This window comes from Phoca vitulina, unplaced genomic scaffold (genome assembly GCF_004348235.1).
Source record: "Phoca vitulina isolate PV1807 unplaced genomic scaffold, GSC_HSeal_1.0 scaffold38, whole genome shotgun sequence".
Lineage (NCBI taxonomy): Eukaryota > Metazoa > Chordata > Mammalia > Carnivora > Phocidae > Phoca > Phoca vitulina.
In genome coordinates this window covers 14,498,562-14,513,956 of record NW_022589741.1, presented here as the reverse complement: position 1 = coordinate 14,513,956, position 15,395 = coordinate 14,498,562, and the positions used below count along the sequence as shown (strand labels likewise).

At 44.8% G+C, this 15,395-nt stretch overlaps 1 protein-coding gene across 1 annotated transcript in view; it reads right to left on the bottom strand.

Moving 5' to 3' along the window:
• KMT2A (lysine methyltransferase 2A) overlaps positions 1 to 15,395 on the bottom strand; it is a 78,165-nt gene that overhangs the window by 15,790 nt on the left and 46,980 nt on the right. Inside the window, 14 exon segments of the mRNA XM_032427999.1 lie at positions 266 to 4,484; positions 4,701 to 4,883; positions 5,081 to 5,241; positions 6,304 to 6,382; positions 6,505 to 6,622; positions 6,877 to 7,035; positions 8,078 to 8,215; positions 9,425 to 9,531; positions 9,839 to 10,032; positions 10,663 to 10,736; positions 11,037 to 11,147; positions 12,294 to 12,467; positions 13,563 to 13,747; positions 14,177 to 14,290. Coding sequence (XP_032283890.1) covers positions 266 to 4,484; positions 4,701 to 4,883; positions 5,081 to 5,241; positions 6,304 to 6,382; positions 6,505 to 6,622; positions 6,877 to 7,035; positions 8,078 to 8,215; positions 9,425 to 9,531; positions 9,839 to 10,032; positions 10,663 to 10,736; positions 11,037 to 11,147; positions 12,294 to 12,467; positions 13,563 to 13,747; positions 14,177 to 14,290 — 6,016 coding nt within the window.

Below are 15,395 nucleotides of genomic sequence, written 5' to 3'. Positions count from 1 at the left end.
TTAAAAAAAAAAAACCAAAGACAAAGCGTAATTAGAGATGTGGTTCTATCCAAGAGACAAACTGCCCACGGATGGCACTAAATTTTGCTCTATAAATCACCACTGTGAGGGAAAAAAAAAAAAAAGTCAAAACCCAGAACAGCCCCGAGTAATGCAACGTGGAGAGAAGAGTGTCCTTCCCAGGAAAACTGCCACTTCAACAGTCTCTCACCCAGAGCAAAAACAATCCCACCTACCCAGAGTAGCTAATATTTCGATCTCTCACCCTGTGACTGAGGTCAGGGATGTCGTGCTGGCTTCTTGGTCTGGAATGTGTGCTTCAGAAGAACTGGTCCGCAAATGGGAAACTTTGTGCTTCTTGCCATTCCCTTTGTCCAAAGGCAGCTGAAACCGTTTGATTTTTGGTTTGGGTTTAGTGGGAGCCGGCACCGCGGGGCTTGCTGAGGGCTGTCCAGAGGATGGAGAGCCCCCGGGAGAGGCCGGGCTGGCTTGCATAGCTGAGGATAAAGCCTTATTCTGCTCTAGCCCCATGCTATTAGGAGCATCTCCTGTCTGGGTGAAGTTGGATCCCTGGGTCCCTGCAGCAGAATCAAGTTCGCGCTGGGACGGGAGAATCCCAGTTTTGCTGGCAAGGAGCTGGTTCACGCGCTGAAGCTGATAGTGTTCTTCCGCTTCCCCAGAAGGAGAGGCGGCTGCGACGCCCGCAGTCTGAGCAGAGGGGAGCACGCAGATGCTAGACGCCGCTGCCCCCAGTTGTGGAAACATTCCCGCGCTGGGCGGTAGAGCCACGGGCTGGTCCTGCATCCCCAGGCTCTGCTGGCTAGCTTTGATTAAAAGGTTGCTGATTGAGCCAATATCCGGGGCACTGAGCAACCTGGGGTTGGTTAACGCAACATGTCCCGGAACGGACGTGCTACTTGCAGGGGCGGTTGTGGTCTGCATGGACACAACATTCAAGACGGAGGCACCGGACGCCAGGCCGGACCCAGGCCCCGCGGTGAGGTGGCCAGTATCCTGGCTTACGGTGGACGCGCCCGCCGCCGCGGACGCTGTGCCGCCCACACTCTGGGGTAACAGGGGTGCCTGTTCAAAATACATGATGCCAGATTTAGACCTTTTTATGATGTTGGGGACAGTTCGGTGAGATGACGTATTAAGTGACCCCAGATCTAACAGATTGGGATGGTTTGGCAGCTGGGAGGGTGTGAAGTTAATCAGGGTCATGTTAGAGACCACATCGGAAGGGGCAATGGTTGAAGGGGTGCTAGAGGGAGCGAGTTTTTTATTCTTTCGGGTCTGTAGACGAGATATGGGTCTTTTCTTGAGTGCAGAGGGTGGAGTGGCTACTGTGGTACTGAGGTCTGTCCTCTGGCTGGCTTCTGAAACCAAAAGTTGGGGATCTGGAGGAGGCTGAACCCCAATAAGTAGGCCTGAAGGAGGACTGCTGATGTTAGGTGGGAAACTACTTTGAGCAGCTGCAGGGAAAGAATGTAAGTGCTGGTGATGAGGCATGGGGAGCAATCCTTTGCTAGCAGGAGGGAACAGAGATGGAGACGTTGGCAAGCTTGGATTTAGTCCCGTGGCTAGGGTGAGACCACTTCCCATGGGCCCCAATACTGAAGTATTTGTCTCCATCACATTGGGTGTAGAACTAACAGAAGAGGTCAATTGGATTTTTTGGGTCACTCCATTTGGAAGAGTTTGGAGAACATAAAGTGGCTGCATGTTCTGGTTAACCACAATGAGTTTCTCAGTGGCTGGTTTCAGGTGGGGTGGAGTGGTCTGGACAGCTGCATTAGAAATCTGAGATGGGCCAGGACTCTCAGTAGAATTGGGCACATATTTCTGGTTCTGGATAGGAACAGTAGGGGAAACAGGTACCTGCAGGCCGGGGGTGCTACTGTTTCTAGTTAAATCCTGATTGTTGCCATGCCCTTGCTCCACCGAACCACAAGGAGGGCTGGAGATGTGGTCTGCGTCCATGTGTCCTTGAATAAAATGATCTGGAGTCATGTGGCCTTCGGGGGTGGGATCCACTCCTGGACTCAGCAGTGCCGAGTCGCCTTCAGAGGAGGCCACAGACTTCTCGGTGATGGTCACTCTCTTCTCTCCTGAGTCAGAGATTACAGCCAGTCGACTGGCATTCTGGCTAGGGACGGTGGGACTCCGCGTGGTCAGGACAGACAGGTCGGACGGCAGCTCCAGAGGCAGCTCAAACTGCTCCTCTGCCGAGATAGAGGAGGAGACGCTACTGTCCACGGGTTCCGCCGTCGGCAACTGCTGAGAAAAGACCTCGAAAAGACCCATGTCCTTTTCCCGATTACTGTCGAGACCCAAACCTTCACCCAGATTCAGGAGTTCCGACGAAGAGGACTCTGGGCTCTCGCCCAAAGCCTGCATGGAAGGAGTATTCTTCAGTACAAAGTCCATAATGTCCGAGGGCAGGATATTCCCACAGTCGTCACTGTTGTTGTTATCCGAGTCCGACTTGAGGAGCTCGGTATTGTAGGTGTCCAGGAGGTTCTTGTCCGACGGGGTGCTCGTGTGGACCCGGCGGCTGGACTCCAATGAGCTGAGCTGCGCCTCCAAGGAGTCCTGTCCCTGTGTTTTCACTCTGCTTACGGAGTGGCAGTTATCCATCTTTGGCTCGTTTTTGTGGCCAACGGAACTCTTAATGACATGTTCTTTCTCCCCGGCATCTTCGGGTCGCTCGATCTTCAAGTTCTCTGTTCCGTTTTCTTTCCCGTTTCTTTTTGGAATCTGGCTGCTCTTCCTCGTGGTGGCGGTGACGCTAGTATCGCTCTCCGTGCCATCATCGACACCATCCAGCTGTGAGATTTTGGGAAGGTCACACTGCTCCTCCTCCCGAAATAAATTATGGGATGCCAGCCGCTCGTCTCCACCTGAGGAAATCACTGTTCTGGTGAAATTATAATAGTATAGGTCATCTTCATCTGAGGTGCTCAGGTCGTCGGCCCCATCCACCTGTCCTTCAGCTGATCTCTTGCCCCGTTTCTTGCCTGTGGAGCTGCTGTAGAATGGAATGTCTTCTTCACCGTAGGATCTCACTCCATAGAGCGGGGTGAGCCCAAAGAACATGTTCGAGCGTGCCCGGGCACTGCGACGGGGATATCTCCTCTTGAAAGAGCCATCCTCCTGAGGTTTGGGACCATCTGGAAGCATCAGGTTTCTGTCCTGTACCGGAAGATTCTGATAGTTGTTACTCTGAGGATCCTGGGATGAGGTATCATTGGGGCTTGGCTGGGCCACTGGACCATCTCCTGGACTTTCGGAGGCTGCAACTGGTTCTGTGGGAGGAGATGCGGACTCTATTTGCAAAGGGGAAACGGGGCTACCTTCCTTCAGGGTATTCTTGGACTGGCCCTCACTTTCCATTTTGAGAGGTGTCAGTGTTACTTTGACCGTGCGTTTCCGGGGTGTCTGTAATTCCTTGGCAGACCCTTCTACTTGCATGGATGGAGCTTTGGGGACTCCCGGAATAGAGAGGACTTTGTCTCCAATCTTATCAGAAGAAACATTATTACACGGTCGTTGCCCCATAAACTCAGGAGTCAAAACCTCGTCCACAAACTCCGGCTTTAGGTTTCCTTCCTCACCAGTTGACACCTGACCAGGTTCCAAAAAAGATTTACTGGAATGTTTTTCTTTGAAAGTTTCTTTACAAGACTTTTTCCCTTTCTGTCTCCGGTCTCTGGAACTAGATCCCACGTGTTCATTGATGATGGATGATCTATTGCTCACTCCAGATAGCTTCAAGGTTCTGACTCCCGCGTCTTCATCGGGAGGGGGGTTTACCGATTGGTTAGAATCTGTGTGTTGGTCCCGATCATTCCTCTGCCCTCTCAGATGGAGTGGGGGGAAGGAGAGGGCCTCTTTAGAAGAAAACGGCCCTGAAGAGAGTTCAGCGAAAGTGCCGATCTTGCTAGCATTTAATTCTCCAGGTGTTGTGTTATGAACCTGAGCAGCCAGTTTGGGAATGCCAGGATAAGCCACGGTATGTGCAGACCCCTCCGAACTCTTGGAACTTGGCACTTTGGTCTTCTCTCCCTTCAAAGAGGAGCCCTTGGATGCCAAGTCTGAAGCACTGGAATGCTTCATTTCGGAAGAGGAAGACCCATCCAAGTGGCTGGTTTTAGTGCCCATAGTAACCACTGTCCTTTGCAAATTTGAAGAGGTGGAAGTGTTTTGCCCTAAATTAGTATTTGAATTCAGTGGTCCTAAGACATGATCAACTGCTTTGGCACTTGACTCAAGATCTGTGGCAGTCCCGATGGTAGAGACTGAGGAAACACTATTCCTGGAGTAAGTACCCCCAGTTCTCATTGGAGACATGATCCGGAGTTTAGACCGCTGGGGTGACAAGGAAGAAGTGCTGTGACGCCGGGAGCCAATGCTTCGGAGTCCAGAGGAGAGTAAAGGGTCACCCACCGTGACTATTTCATGAGTGGTTGGGGTAGGACTTCCTGAACAAGAGAGAAAAAGTAATAAAGTCTATTACAGAGAGAACGAATGTGTGGTGGCCATTGCTTTCAATGACTTGGCAATGGCTTATAACTGAAAACTGCAAATCAAGACTCAATGAGCAAAAGCCACTAAGATAGAGTGGCCTGAAAGAATCACAAGCTCATCTCTGAGCTGACCTTTTTGGGTCAAGTTAGTCAATGAGGTAGGTCCTTTACCTGCAGAAGGCAACGGCCGACAGCCAGGGGATCTCTGTGTTGGAGAATAACTAGGTGTGCGAATCCTAGGGACCTTTGAGATGACGTGATAAAAACAGGAGCCGGAGGTTTGCGAATGAGGTCGGTCTGGTGAGGGAGGACTTACAATTTCAGCTGTGTTTTGACTTTCTTTAGATGCAATTTCTGTGGTAGGGAAGAAAAACTCTTACTTTTAAAAAAGGTCCAATTAAAATATCAAACAAATGAACCAACACCAAGCAAGCTATTAGGTAAAGATCAAAACAGAAACAAATGAGACCTCCCAGAGAGACGACTTTCCCCACCTTCAATCACAGTACTCCCCCAATCTAATTCGAGTCCCACCCTGATTACAGACTCACCTGCAAAAGATGTGGGACTGTGGGCGATGGTCCTGTTTTCATCGTGCTCCACAGTGCTGTTGATATCCGGCTCTACAACTGGAGGACGGCATTCCACGATCTTGCACGTATACACACAGCGCTTGCGCGCGTCCGTGGTGCTCCAGTAGACCCTGGAACACCTGGGGAACAGATCCACACAAATCCCCGTGAGTGAGAGCACAGAAGTGGAGACGAACATTTGTCAAAGCGTCTTCTCATCCTAGCTTCCCTGCTCTCCTTGATTTACAGAATTCAGCTTGACTTCACGGATTCTTATTATAGATCCCCCTGGCTAGGGTGTTCCAGGCTTTTTGAAGTTCTTGGTTTTTCCTAGCCTCTCAGAAAATAGCATCAAATCTTTTTTTATTGTAGTGTAAGCAGGAGACAAAAATAGTAAAATATCCTAAAATGCAGAGAAAGGAAAATACTAACATCTACTACAAGAAATAGTTATTGGCCTTCAGGAAGGGACGCCTGTCCCCCCCAAGGTGTACACAGTGAGGAAAGAGCAAACCTGAAGTGTCCCCTGTGGGAGAAAAGCCCCATTAAGACGAGGGAAGTGTAACTGCTTCCAATCTGCTGGATGCTGACGGAGCATGGCTTATACACGGAGCTGCAGCTAAATGTACAGACTGTCGCCAGAACTGGAACGCAGAATAAACTGGAGCACAGACAGCGAAATGAGACTCCAAAACGGGAGAGACCGAAAGGGAGCTTTAAATTTATACTGTCAGCATGCTAGAAGTTTAAGCCATTTGCTTCACATAGGAAAGAGGATAAATGTTCACTGGACAATATGATTATTATTGTGGGGGTTTGTATTTTTAGATTGAGGACAGGGGCATGAGATGTTTGATCCACTACAATAATCTGGACTTTTGAATGCAGGTAGATGGAACTCAGAGGAATCTTAAGAGACTGACCTTGCGTTTTTTTGTTTGTTTGTTTTGTTTTTTTTAATTTAGGTTTTATTTGGAAATGATTCTGAAAGTATGCCAATAATGCTTTCCTTCTATAACTGGATTTAGTGGACATAAAAGGATACTTTAGTCCTAATCTACAAAAAGTAGCAACAAAAGTTGTTAATTTTCGGTAGCAATTAAAAGCAGCTAACAAGTATGGCTCTCCATTCAAAGACCTGCTCCTTGCTCAGGGTGCTCAAACTGTGGCGGCTGGAGTCTTAGCTCTACAGAGCTACTTACTGATATCCAATAGGAAAAAGCTTATCTTCACAGTCGGAGAGATCATTCAGAATTCCTAAGCAGTCAATTGTCATGGAGCCTGACCAAGGAAAGAAGAACTGATTAGAGAAGGTAGGGAGAAGGCTCACTTTATACCCAAAGACCAGCAAGTCCCCCAGCGATACATTGAGCCTTCCCCCACAATAGAAGCCCATGTCATACCAATCATCATGTGGATATTTTCTGGTTCCAAGCCATTGAGAAACTTTCTTCTCAAGCTGATTCCTTCAAAGTCCACAAACACTCTTCTAAAAACTTCAAATCCATTCTCAGGAACCACCTGAAACGAAAACCCAGCTGTTAACAACAGGCTGTCCCTTTACACATTGTACGCATGATACTGACTCTCTCGGAGGTCAAGTACAGAGCGTATCTCAGAATCACCCTGCTGTATCACAGGAGGACCGCTGTGTTTCTAAGAAGGTGATTCTAGGAACACACAGTAGGAAGGTAAAACAAAGCTTACCATCTTCCTGTTTCAGCCTATCTTCCCTGTAGTCCTATAGAATTCGGAAAAGCAACGGAAGCTCTCACCTCGCCTTTGATCAGATCCCGATGGCGTTGGCAATACACTTTCTTATCATCCAGAAAGACACAGTTCTTGGCGCGAGAACACATGAAGTGATAGTTGCTGGTGCAGGAGGTAAGGCAGCAGCCCACAGTGGCTCCTGGCTTTTGGCAGAACTCACATCTCTAACCATCCAGAGAGAACAGAGGCCTAAGTCAGACTTTCAGATGTTTTAAGCCATTTTTCTTCTCTACAGAATTACCCCATTCTGGGTTTCCTACAAGGCCTTTTTTTTTTATTGGTAATCAGCTGAATTACAGAGAACTGATATGAACCCTAAAGCCTCCTCTCCAGGTCCTCTCTCTCCCACTGTCCCTGGGGCCCTGTAACTATTAAACGTAAATATTACACTTTGATTTAGAACTTAAACCAAAACACAGTTTTGTTCCTAGGATGCACGATTGATTTAGAGAAGATAAAACTTCGAAGATTGATACTAAAAACATCATCTTACTAGAAAGCTACCATATCCAAAAGAACTCAGTTCTAGAAAGATTATACCCGTCAGAAACACAAGGGTTCTCTAGTTACTAGACTTAACAGATTAAATTTATCGCATGATTCAAAGATTTCCTTCAACTAGCCTGTATGTCACCACTTTATTCTATCGAGGTCACAGTCTGGGCTCCTCTTTCCACAGAAGACTTTTTGTTTGTGCTCTCCCCACAAATTACATGGGCTTTTTGTTTGTTTGTTTCTCTCTCGCTCGCTTTCTTTCTGATAATCCTTCATCTGCTTCCTTCCTTTCAATATAGCTTTTAAAATTTTACTCCTCCGTGGCCTTTTCTGACTACTCTCAGCTTCTACTGATCATTTCCCACATCCCCTCTTCGTGTGTGTATTTATGGGGGTTTTTCCTATGGAATCATAGAGTGGTGATTCAACTGGGACCTCTGAGATCATTTTGTCTAAATCACTTAATTAATTAACACGTTTCTTGCACATTCAGATCATCTCCCAAACTAGATAATACTTTGTCCTCAATTTCCTTTGAACCATCCCCCAGGGGTCAGAGTAGCAACCTGCCTACAGTACACACCAATATCTGTTGCTGGCTACCCATCCTGAAGGCACTGTGAAAACCTCAATGAAGTAGCATGAAGCCACAGAGAGAACATCTGGAAACTGAGGGGAAATCTTTTCCATAACATTTACACAGGGTCTTACCAGCTGCTTGCCCCTGATCACAGCCATGTGCACATTCTTTAGTGATCCATCATCGTCTTCAAACACTTCTGCTGACCACAAAGCGCAATTTACATGTGTCCACTCATTTTGGCCAATGTAAAGCAAACGGCCAGCATCCTAAGAAATCAAGAGATTTCTTTTTTCTTTAAAGAATATAATGTCAAAGAAGGTTTTCCTTGGTATTAGCTTTACCTCAGTCAAGATAACATCAATAATAATTCTTTAACTTGGGGATGCAAACAAAAATCAAAACTCATTTCTCAATGTTCCTCTGTTTCCACTTCTCACCTTTCTAGAATCCATAGACGGGAAATGTTTTATAAACACAGGGAATCAAAACATAAGCAGTATGTGGTAAGTTTATAAAAGTGTGCGTGGACTTCTTTACAACCATATTTCAAAGCCAGTTCTCTCAGCTTGCATTACAAAACCTTTTTTTACTGTAAGCTTACTTTGTGCCCAGCACTAAATAAAGCTTTATAAACATTATTTCCTTTAATCCTCATAACCGTTCTGAGGTTAAGTATTATTATTATCCTCATTTTAAAGATGAAACAGAGTCAGAGAGGTTAAGCTCCTCGCCAAGGTCAACAAGTAGGCAGCAGAGCATGGAGATGAATACAGGCAGCCTGCCAGAACTGGGGATCTTAACCATTCTGCCCTTCTCCATTACACACAAGCCTTTAATATGCAAACTTATATATATTTTATTGACTTTCATAAAATCTTATTGAGAAATCTCCTATAAAAACTATTAGACGTCGGGGCGCCTGGGTGGCTCAGTCGTTAAGTGTCTGCCTTCGGCTCAGGTCATGATCCCAGGGTCCTGGGATCGAGCCCCGCATCGGGCTTCTTGCTCAGAGGGAAGCCTGCTTCTCCCTCTCCCACTCCCCCTGCTTGTGTTCCCTCTCTCGCTGTGTCTCTCTCTGTCAAATAAATAAATAAAATCTTTAAAAAAAAAAAAAAAACTATTAGACGTCAACAGGTTAATTTAAGATAAATCATCTCTTTTTTTTAAAAAAAATTTTAAGTGGGCTCCATGCACAATGTGGAGCCCAACGCGGGGCTTGAACTCACGACCCAGAGATCAAGACCTGAGCTGAGATCAAGAGTCAGATGCTTAACCGACCGAGCCACCCAGGTGCCCCAAGGCAAATCATCTTTTAAATCAATTAAATCCGTTATAGAAAAAAAACCCCAAGTGACATAAGCTAGGTGACAAACATTCATTAAATAAATGGCAGCCAGTCATCGAATTTAGACACCAAGGACCAACAGTTCACATGAGCATCTGCTAAGTAGGACCCCTTTCGCCAAGGTACTTACATTAGCACTGTCATCACCATAGGTCAAACACAATGCACATTGTCTATTATCTTCTATGCCTGGGGGTGGGTTCAGTTCTGGACTATCTTCGCGACTCCTATCAGTACCTTGGAACCCAAAAGATATCCAGTTAAAAGTGGCAATACTAGGTCTGATTTCCAGAAGGAAAAAAACCAATTCGGTTTAAATAGCCTGTGGCTTATAAAATAAACACTTTCAAAAAGTGTTCAAAGTTATGCTATCTCACCATCTGTTAGAGTATTTATATCGATTTCTTGCTACCAGGCCAAGCTAAGCAAAAATTAGGATGACCTGAGAATTTCTTTCCAATATGCAAGTATATTAAATTTAGGTTCACAAAGTTAATCATTTGCATCTAGAGAGAAATGGATAATGACTCATTTGGTGCCTTACTCAAAATTGGTGGAGTAGGAGGATGGAGAGGAGTTGGAGAGTCTGGTTCTCCAGGCCCTTTAGGTTTGGGAGCTGGAATGATTTTCTTCATTAGAGGAGGCTGCTCAGTGTGGCTGTTTTCCTCTCGCTCCTGCCACTGAGCATAATTATGGTCAAGTGAAGGTGGAAGCACTGCGTTTGGTAACATCCCACTGCTGAAAATAATTGATTCAACAAGCATTTATTGAACTCCTACGATATACCTGGAACTATACAAAATAATCAAATTCTTGATATCATCAGGTCACAGCCCCATGCATGAGCCATTCACAGCATATAAGGACAAGCCACAGAATTTGGAAACTGTCTAAATACACAGGACTTTATTATTTAAAAATATATATATTCTCGATATATGACTCTTGGTTAAACTTCCGGAAGCATGTGATAACTTTCCCAAAGAATCAAAAGGATTCACTGGAATAAAAATTTCAGGTTAAATATGGAGAGTCAAGAGCAATAGAGAGCACAATTCGAACCGAATAACACAGAACCCAATTTCTGCAAGTCCAAATACTGAGTTACATATAGAAGCACGGGTACTGTACATATGCCACAAGTTAAGCCAAGTTGCAGAAAACATAATATATAAAGAAAAAAACGGGGGCAATAGGCTATAATAAACATTAAGTATTATCTCTAAATCGGCACTGAAAAGGCATTTCAAGTGATTAATTTTTAATCTTAAAACCTAGTCTGAAGAACCCTTAATCTAGAAATATAAGAACTCTCAGATTTCTAGCTGATGAGGTGGGGAAAAAAAAGTTAACACTGAATTTACTTACTTGCTCGATACTTTATTTGGCTCCCAAAACCTAGACTTTTTGACACTGAACCATGGAAAAACACGTTCCATTTGCTAACAGAAAAACAAACAAACAAAATGTAAGCATGTGAACATTCATTTGGAAACCACATAAAAACCAACAACTTCACACTAGCTTCTCTGTCAATATGAGGATGATTTCAGGCCAAGAGAAAGATCCATCCACTTTGGTGACCCCACCAACTTCCTCCCAAAGAATCAGAGGAATGAGTTAAACCAAAAGATGTTTTATACACATAGCAAAACAAAACGGAGAAGAGAACAAATCCGTTCTGTTCATGGATAATTATCCATAGATAAGCATTAAAAACATGAACTATTAATATCATTCACCCGAATAAAGAAGGACTTGACCATGCTGTTGGCTTTTTTAATCTCTGGCTGCCCTCCATCTGAATTAATGGCTGCTTGAATGATCTTCACGATATCATCACTGAACTCCAACTGTATACAAAAACAAAGTATTAATTATTCATAAAACAGTGTGCTCTCAAAACCACTTCCTCTTTCCTCCTAAATCACCCAGCCCAGAGATCCAACAGAAAATGGACACCCTATTTTAATGCAGTGCAATTTCTCTTTAGTGGAGGCCTCTGGAATTCAGTTCACAATTAACTTGGGGCAGTCAAGAGAAGCCAGGCTAATAAGGCAAGAATGCAAATAAATTGGCTGTATCACGGTAAGTTACCCAAATAGGGCCATAATTTTTTATTTCGGTTAAAATAAACAACTGAATAGCAAATATGGACCATAACAAATGATCATTCCCATACATTCTTAAAACCATAACTTTAAAAGACATCTATCTATAAATGAGTATCCTATATAGAAAGACACATTATTTAGACGTGATTTCAAGAGGGGCAAACCAAGGAACTTCACATTAACATTTTTCCATAAACTAGTGTTTTGTTTTGTTTTAAGATTTTTATTTATTTATTTGAGATAGCAGGAGCAGGAGAGCAGAGGGAGAGGGAGAAGCAGGCTCCTGCTGAGCAGGGAGCCTGACATGGTGCTCGATCCCAGGACCCTGGGATCATGACCTGAGCCGAAGGCAGACGCTTAATCGACTGAGCCACCCAGGCGCCCCTCCATAAACTGTTTGTTTGTTTAAGGGGGAAATGTACAACTGTGCAGCTTTTTCTTTTTTTTTTTTTAAGATTTTATTTATTTATTTGACAGAGAGAGACACAGCGAGAGAGGGAACACAAGCAGGGGGGCATGGGAGAGGGAGAAGCAGGCCTCCCGCAGGGCAGGGAGCCCGATGCAGGGCTCAATCCCAGGCCCCTGGGATCATGACCTGAGCCGAAGGCAGACGCTTAACGACTGAGCCACCCAGGCGCCCCCATAAGCAGTTTTAATAAAAAATAATTTTCAGAGAACTCAGATGACAGCCAAATAAAAAAATCATTTTGAGACACTACCTTCCCATCTTCTGAAACACGGAGCTAAAAGAACTCATATATTCTTAGGTATTTAAATCCACAAGACATTTCTAAATATAACACAAGCCATCTCTTGGTGCTTACTCCCAGCCCTGTCTCTTAAAGACCCCAAGGCACTAAACTGGCGTTTGAGGTAGAGACATACCACAGATGTATAGTTCCCTTGGTCCATTTTCCTCTTGACTCCTTCCAGATCTAAGGGCTGTTGATCTTCCTGTTTGCTGACCTCAGTAAGCACAGGTGGGTCAGGTCCTTCTGGGGAGCTGCGGGAAGGTATACTCTCCTCTGTCTCAGGGTTTAAGTCTGGAGGTTTGGCAGCCTGTTTCCAGGAAAGATAGTTTCTTTTATCTAACACTGAAAATGAGGCATCTGTGCAAATTCTACTAAAATTAATAAAGATGGTACTGAATGATTCATATTATAAAACCTAAAGAACAAGAAAATAATCAGAGATTTCTTAAATAATACAAAAAGAAAGTTAGAATGAGCCGGTTCTCTAATAGTTTGACCAGGTGAACTTAAGAGCTTTGCTTGATAACTTCCAAACGGAGTATGAAGACAGAGAAACTGTCCAGTTCCTTCTGAGGGACAGAGAGATAGCAAATCTTCCTATTAAAAAAAAATGGAGCTCTATGAGGAGAAAAAGCAGCAGCCTAGCTCTGAGTTCGAGTTATCTGTGCGGTTCTTCCAACATTTTACATTGTGTTTCCAGTGACCACTCTTTAGATGTACAGTTCACAACTTCAATGGACGAAAAGTAGTGGTTTACAAATTGTGCCCTGAGGAGCCCTAGGGATTTCCCAGTGACAGCCATATGACTGTCAGATTAGGCCACCACTCTCCCTCTCACCCAGATTACTCCAACTGCCTCCTGACCACTGTTCCTGCCTCTAGCCTCAGTCCTCTCCAATCCTTCCTCCCTCTTTAGTCAGAATCTTTTTCTTTTTCCCTTAAAAAGCAACTCTGATTGGGTTACTCTTGGGTAAAGCCTTTCGCCGCCGCCCCCCAGAGTATAAAGTCCAAATTTCTTTTTTTTTTTTTAAAGATTTTATTTATTTATTTGACAGAGAGAGACACAGCGAGAGAGGGAACACAAGCAGGGGGAGTGGGAGAGGGAGAAGCAGGCCTCCTGCGGAGCGGGGAGCCCGATACGGGGCTCAGTCCCAGGACCCTGGGATCATGACCCGAGCCGAAGGCAGACGCCTAACGACTGAGCCACCCAGGCGCCCTAAAGTCCAAATTTCTTATTATAACAGCAAAGAAAGCCCCCAAAGAAGGTCCTACACTTGGTCCTAAAGATTTCCTTAATGGTTGAAAGCCAAAGCAAATAACTCTACAAAACTAAATGAAGAATGGAGCAAACGAACGTTCCCTCGCTGGGGAAAACCGCTTAAAACAAACTCTCAAGGCCTACCTGTCGGTAGCGAAGCAAGTGGCTGGTGGTCCGAGAGTTGAGCAAAGCTGTCAGAACTTGCTTCAGAGAGATCTGTAGCTCTTTTTCCAGGGCCAGTCGCCACTCTGCAGGATGCCGCTCAGTGCAGTTCACACAGGTGTAGGCCACGCTTTCTGGCAGGTTAGACAGAATCTCATACATCTCGTCTAGAAAAACAAAACCCCACAATGCTGAGGAGCTCTGAAGAGTGGCAGAGAGGGAGGACACTACTCCCCTGAACTTACTACAAAGCTGGACCCTGGGGACAGGAGCAGGACTCTAATGTCCCCCAGGAACCCAGCACGTATTGATCTCTGAAGGGACACTATTAACGCTAGCCACCCAGGATTTGGTTACTGGAGAACCAAGAGGTTAAGGTACGCACAGAAAATAGCAAATAAATATTTTAAAGGGATACGTTCACGATAAATGAGCACAACTTGACACAAAGGTGCTTATTCTAGACCAGAAATGGAAATTCCAGAAGACTTCAAGCAACAACACGGCCATAATTTTACGCTTACAGATTACTTTGGGGGCTATAACTGTACCAGGCAAGAAGGAAACTGTAATAAAAAGACTCCAACCTTCTGTACCTGAAAGATTCTCACATTTGGAATGGACCCAGCGATCACACTTCCCACACTGCATCATCTTACTCTCGTAGTCATCGTCGTCATAACACTTATCACAGAGAGGACAGAAGTTCCCTGAAAGCAAAGCACACTTTTCAGCAGCGCTCCGGCTCACACACCAGCGCCTCTCAGGCCCTGACTTCCACGTGCCAACTCTCTTCTGGAACTGCTCACAGATGCCAGCAGGACCTACTATGCAATGCTCACGCATCTGTAAAGTGTCCAGATTTTTCTGAGCTCTTAGAACACGCCACTGATTTTATTTAGACTCATTTTTAAAGGTCATGAGGTAGAGTTTACGAAGAACACAGTAGAAAAGGAGAGAACGTTCTCTTACACGTTCCAAAGGGATTTATATTTTCAAAAGGAGGCGACGATATGGAAGTAAAAAAGCATTTAATTTACACTTTCTCCTTATTCTTAGTGTTTTTTTTTTTTTTTTTTTAAAGATTTTATTTATTTTTTGACAGAGAGAGACACAGCGAGAGAGGGAACACAAGCAGGGGGAGTGGGAGAGGGAGAAGCAGGCTTCCCGCGGAGCAGGGAGCCCGATGCGGGGCTCGATCCCAGGCCCCTGGGATCATGACCTGAGCCGAAGGCAGACGCTTAACGACTGAGCCACCCAGGCGCCCCTATTCTTAGTGCTTTAAGTTAGAGCTCAGAGCAGCACTTCCTAAAATTCAACACAAAGGACAGCCTTCATCAATTTGCTTTATCCATGCACCCCCTCTATTCTTCTTCTATTTTTTTTTTAAGATTTTATTTATTTATTTGACAGAGAGAATGAGAGAGCACAAGCAGGGGGAGTGGCAGAGGGAGGGAGAAGCAGGCTCTCTGAGCGGGGAGCACAATGCGAGGCTCAATCACAGGACCCTGAGATCATGACCTCAGCCGAAGGCAGACGCTTACCCAACTGACTGAGTCACCCAAGCGCTCCCCCTCTATTATTCTTTACTTAATAGATTTAACATTGATTTGATTACTTTAAATAACTTCAATAGTAAACTTTGTATCATTATTATCCAAAGTCAGTAAAATGAGTTTAATGTATTAGGTATAATTTTTTTCTATTGTAACTATTAAAATGTTTGACTCAGTACCACCTAGAATCATTTCTGAAACAATCAAACATCTGTGTACCTCACTTTGGGAAATACTGGCTTAGAGCATTTCTTTGTGG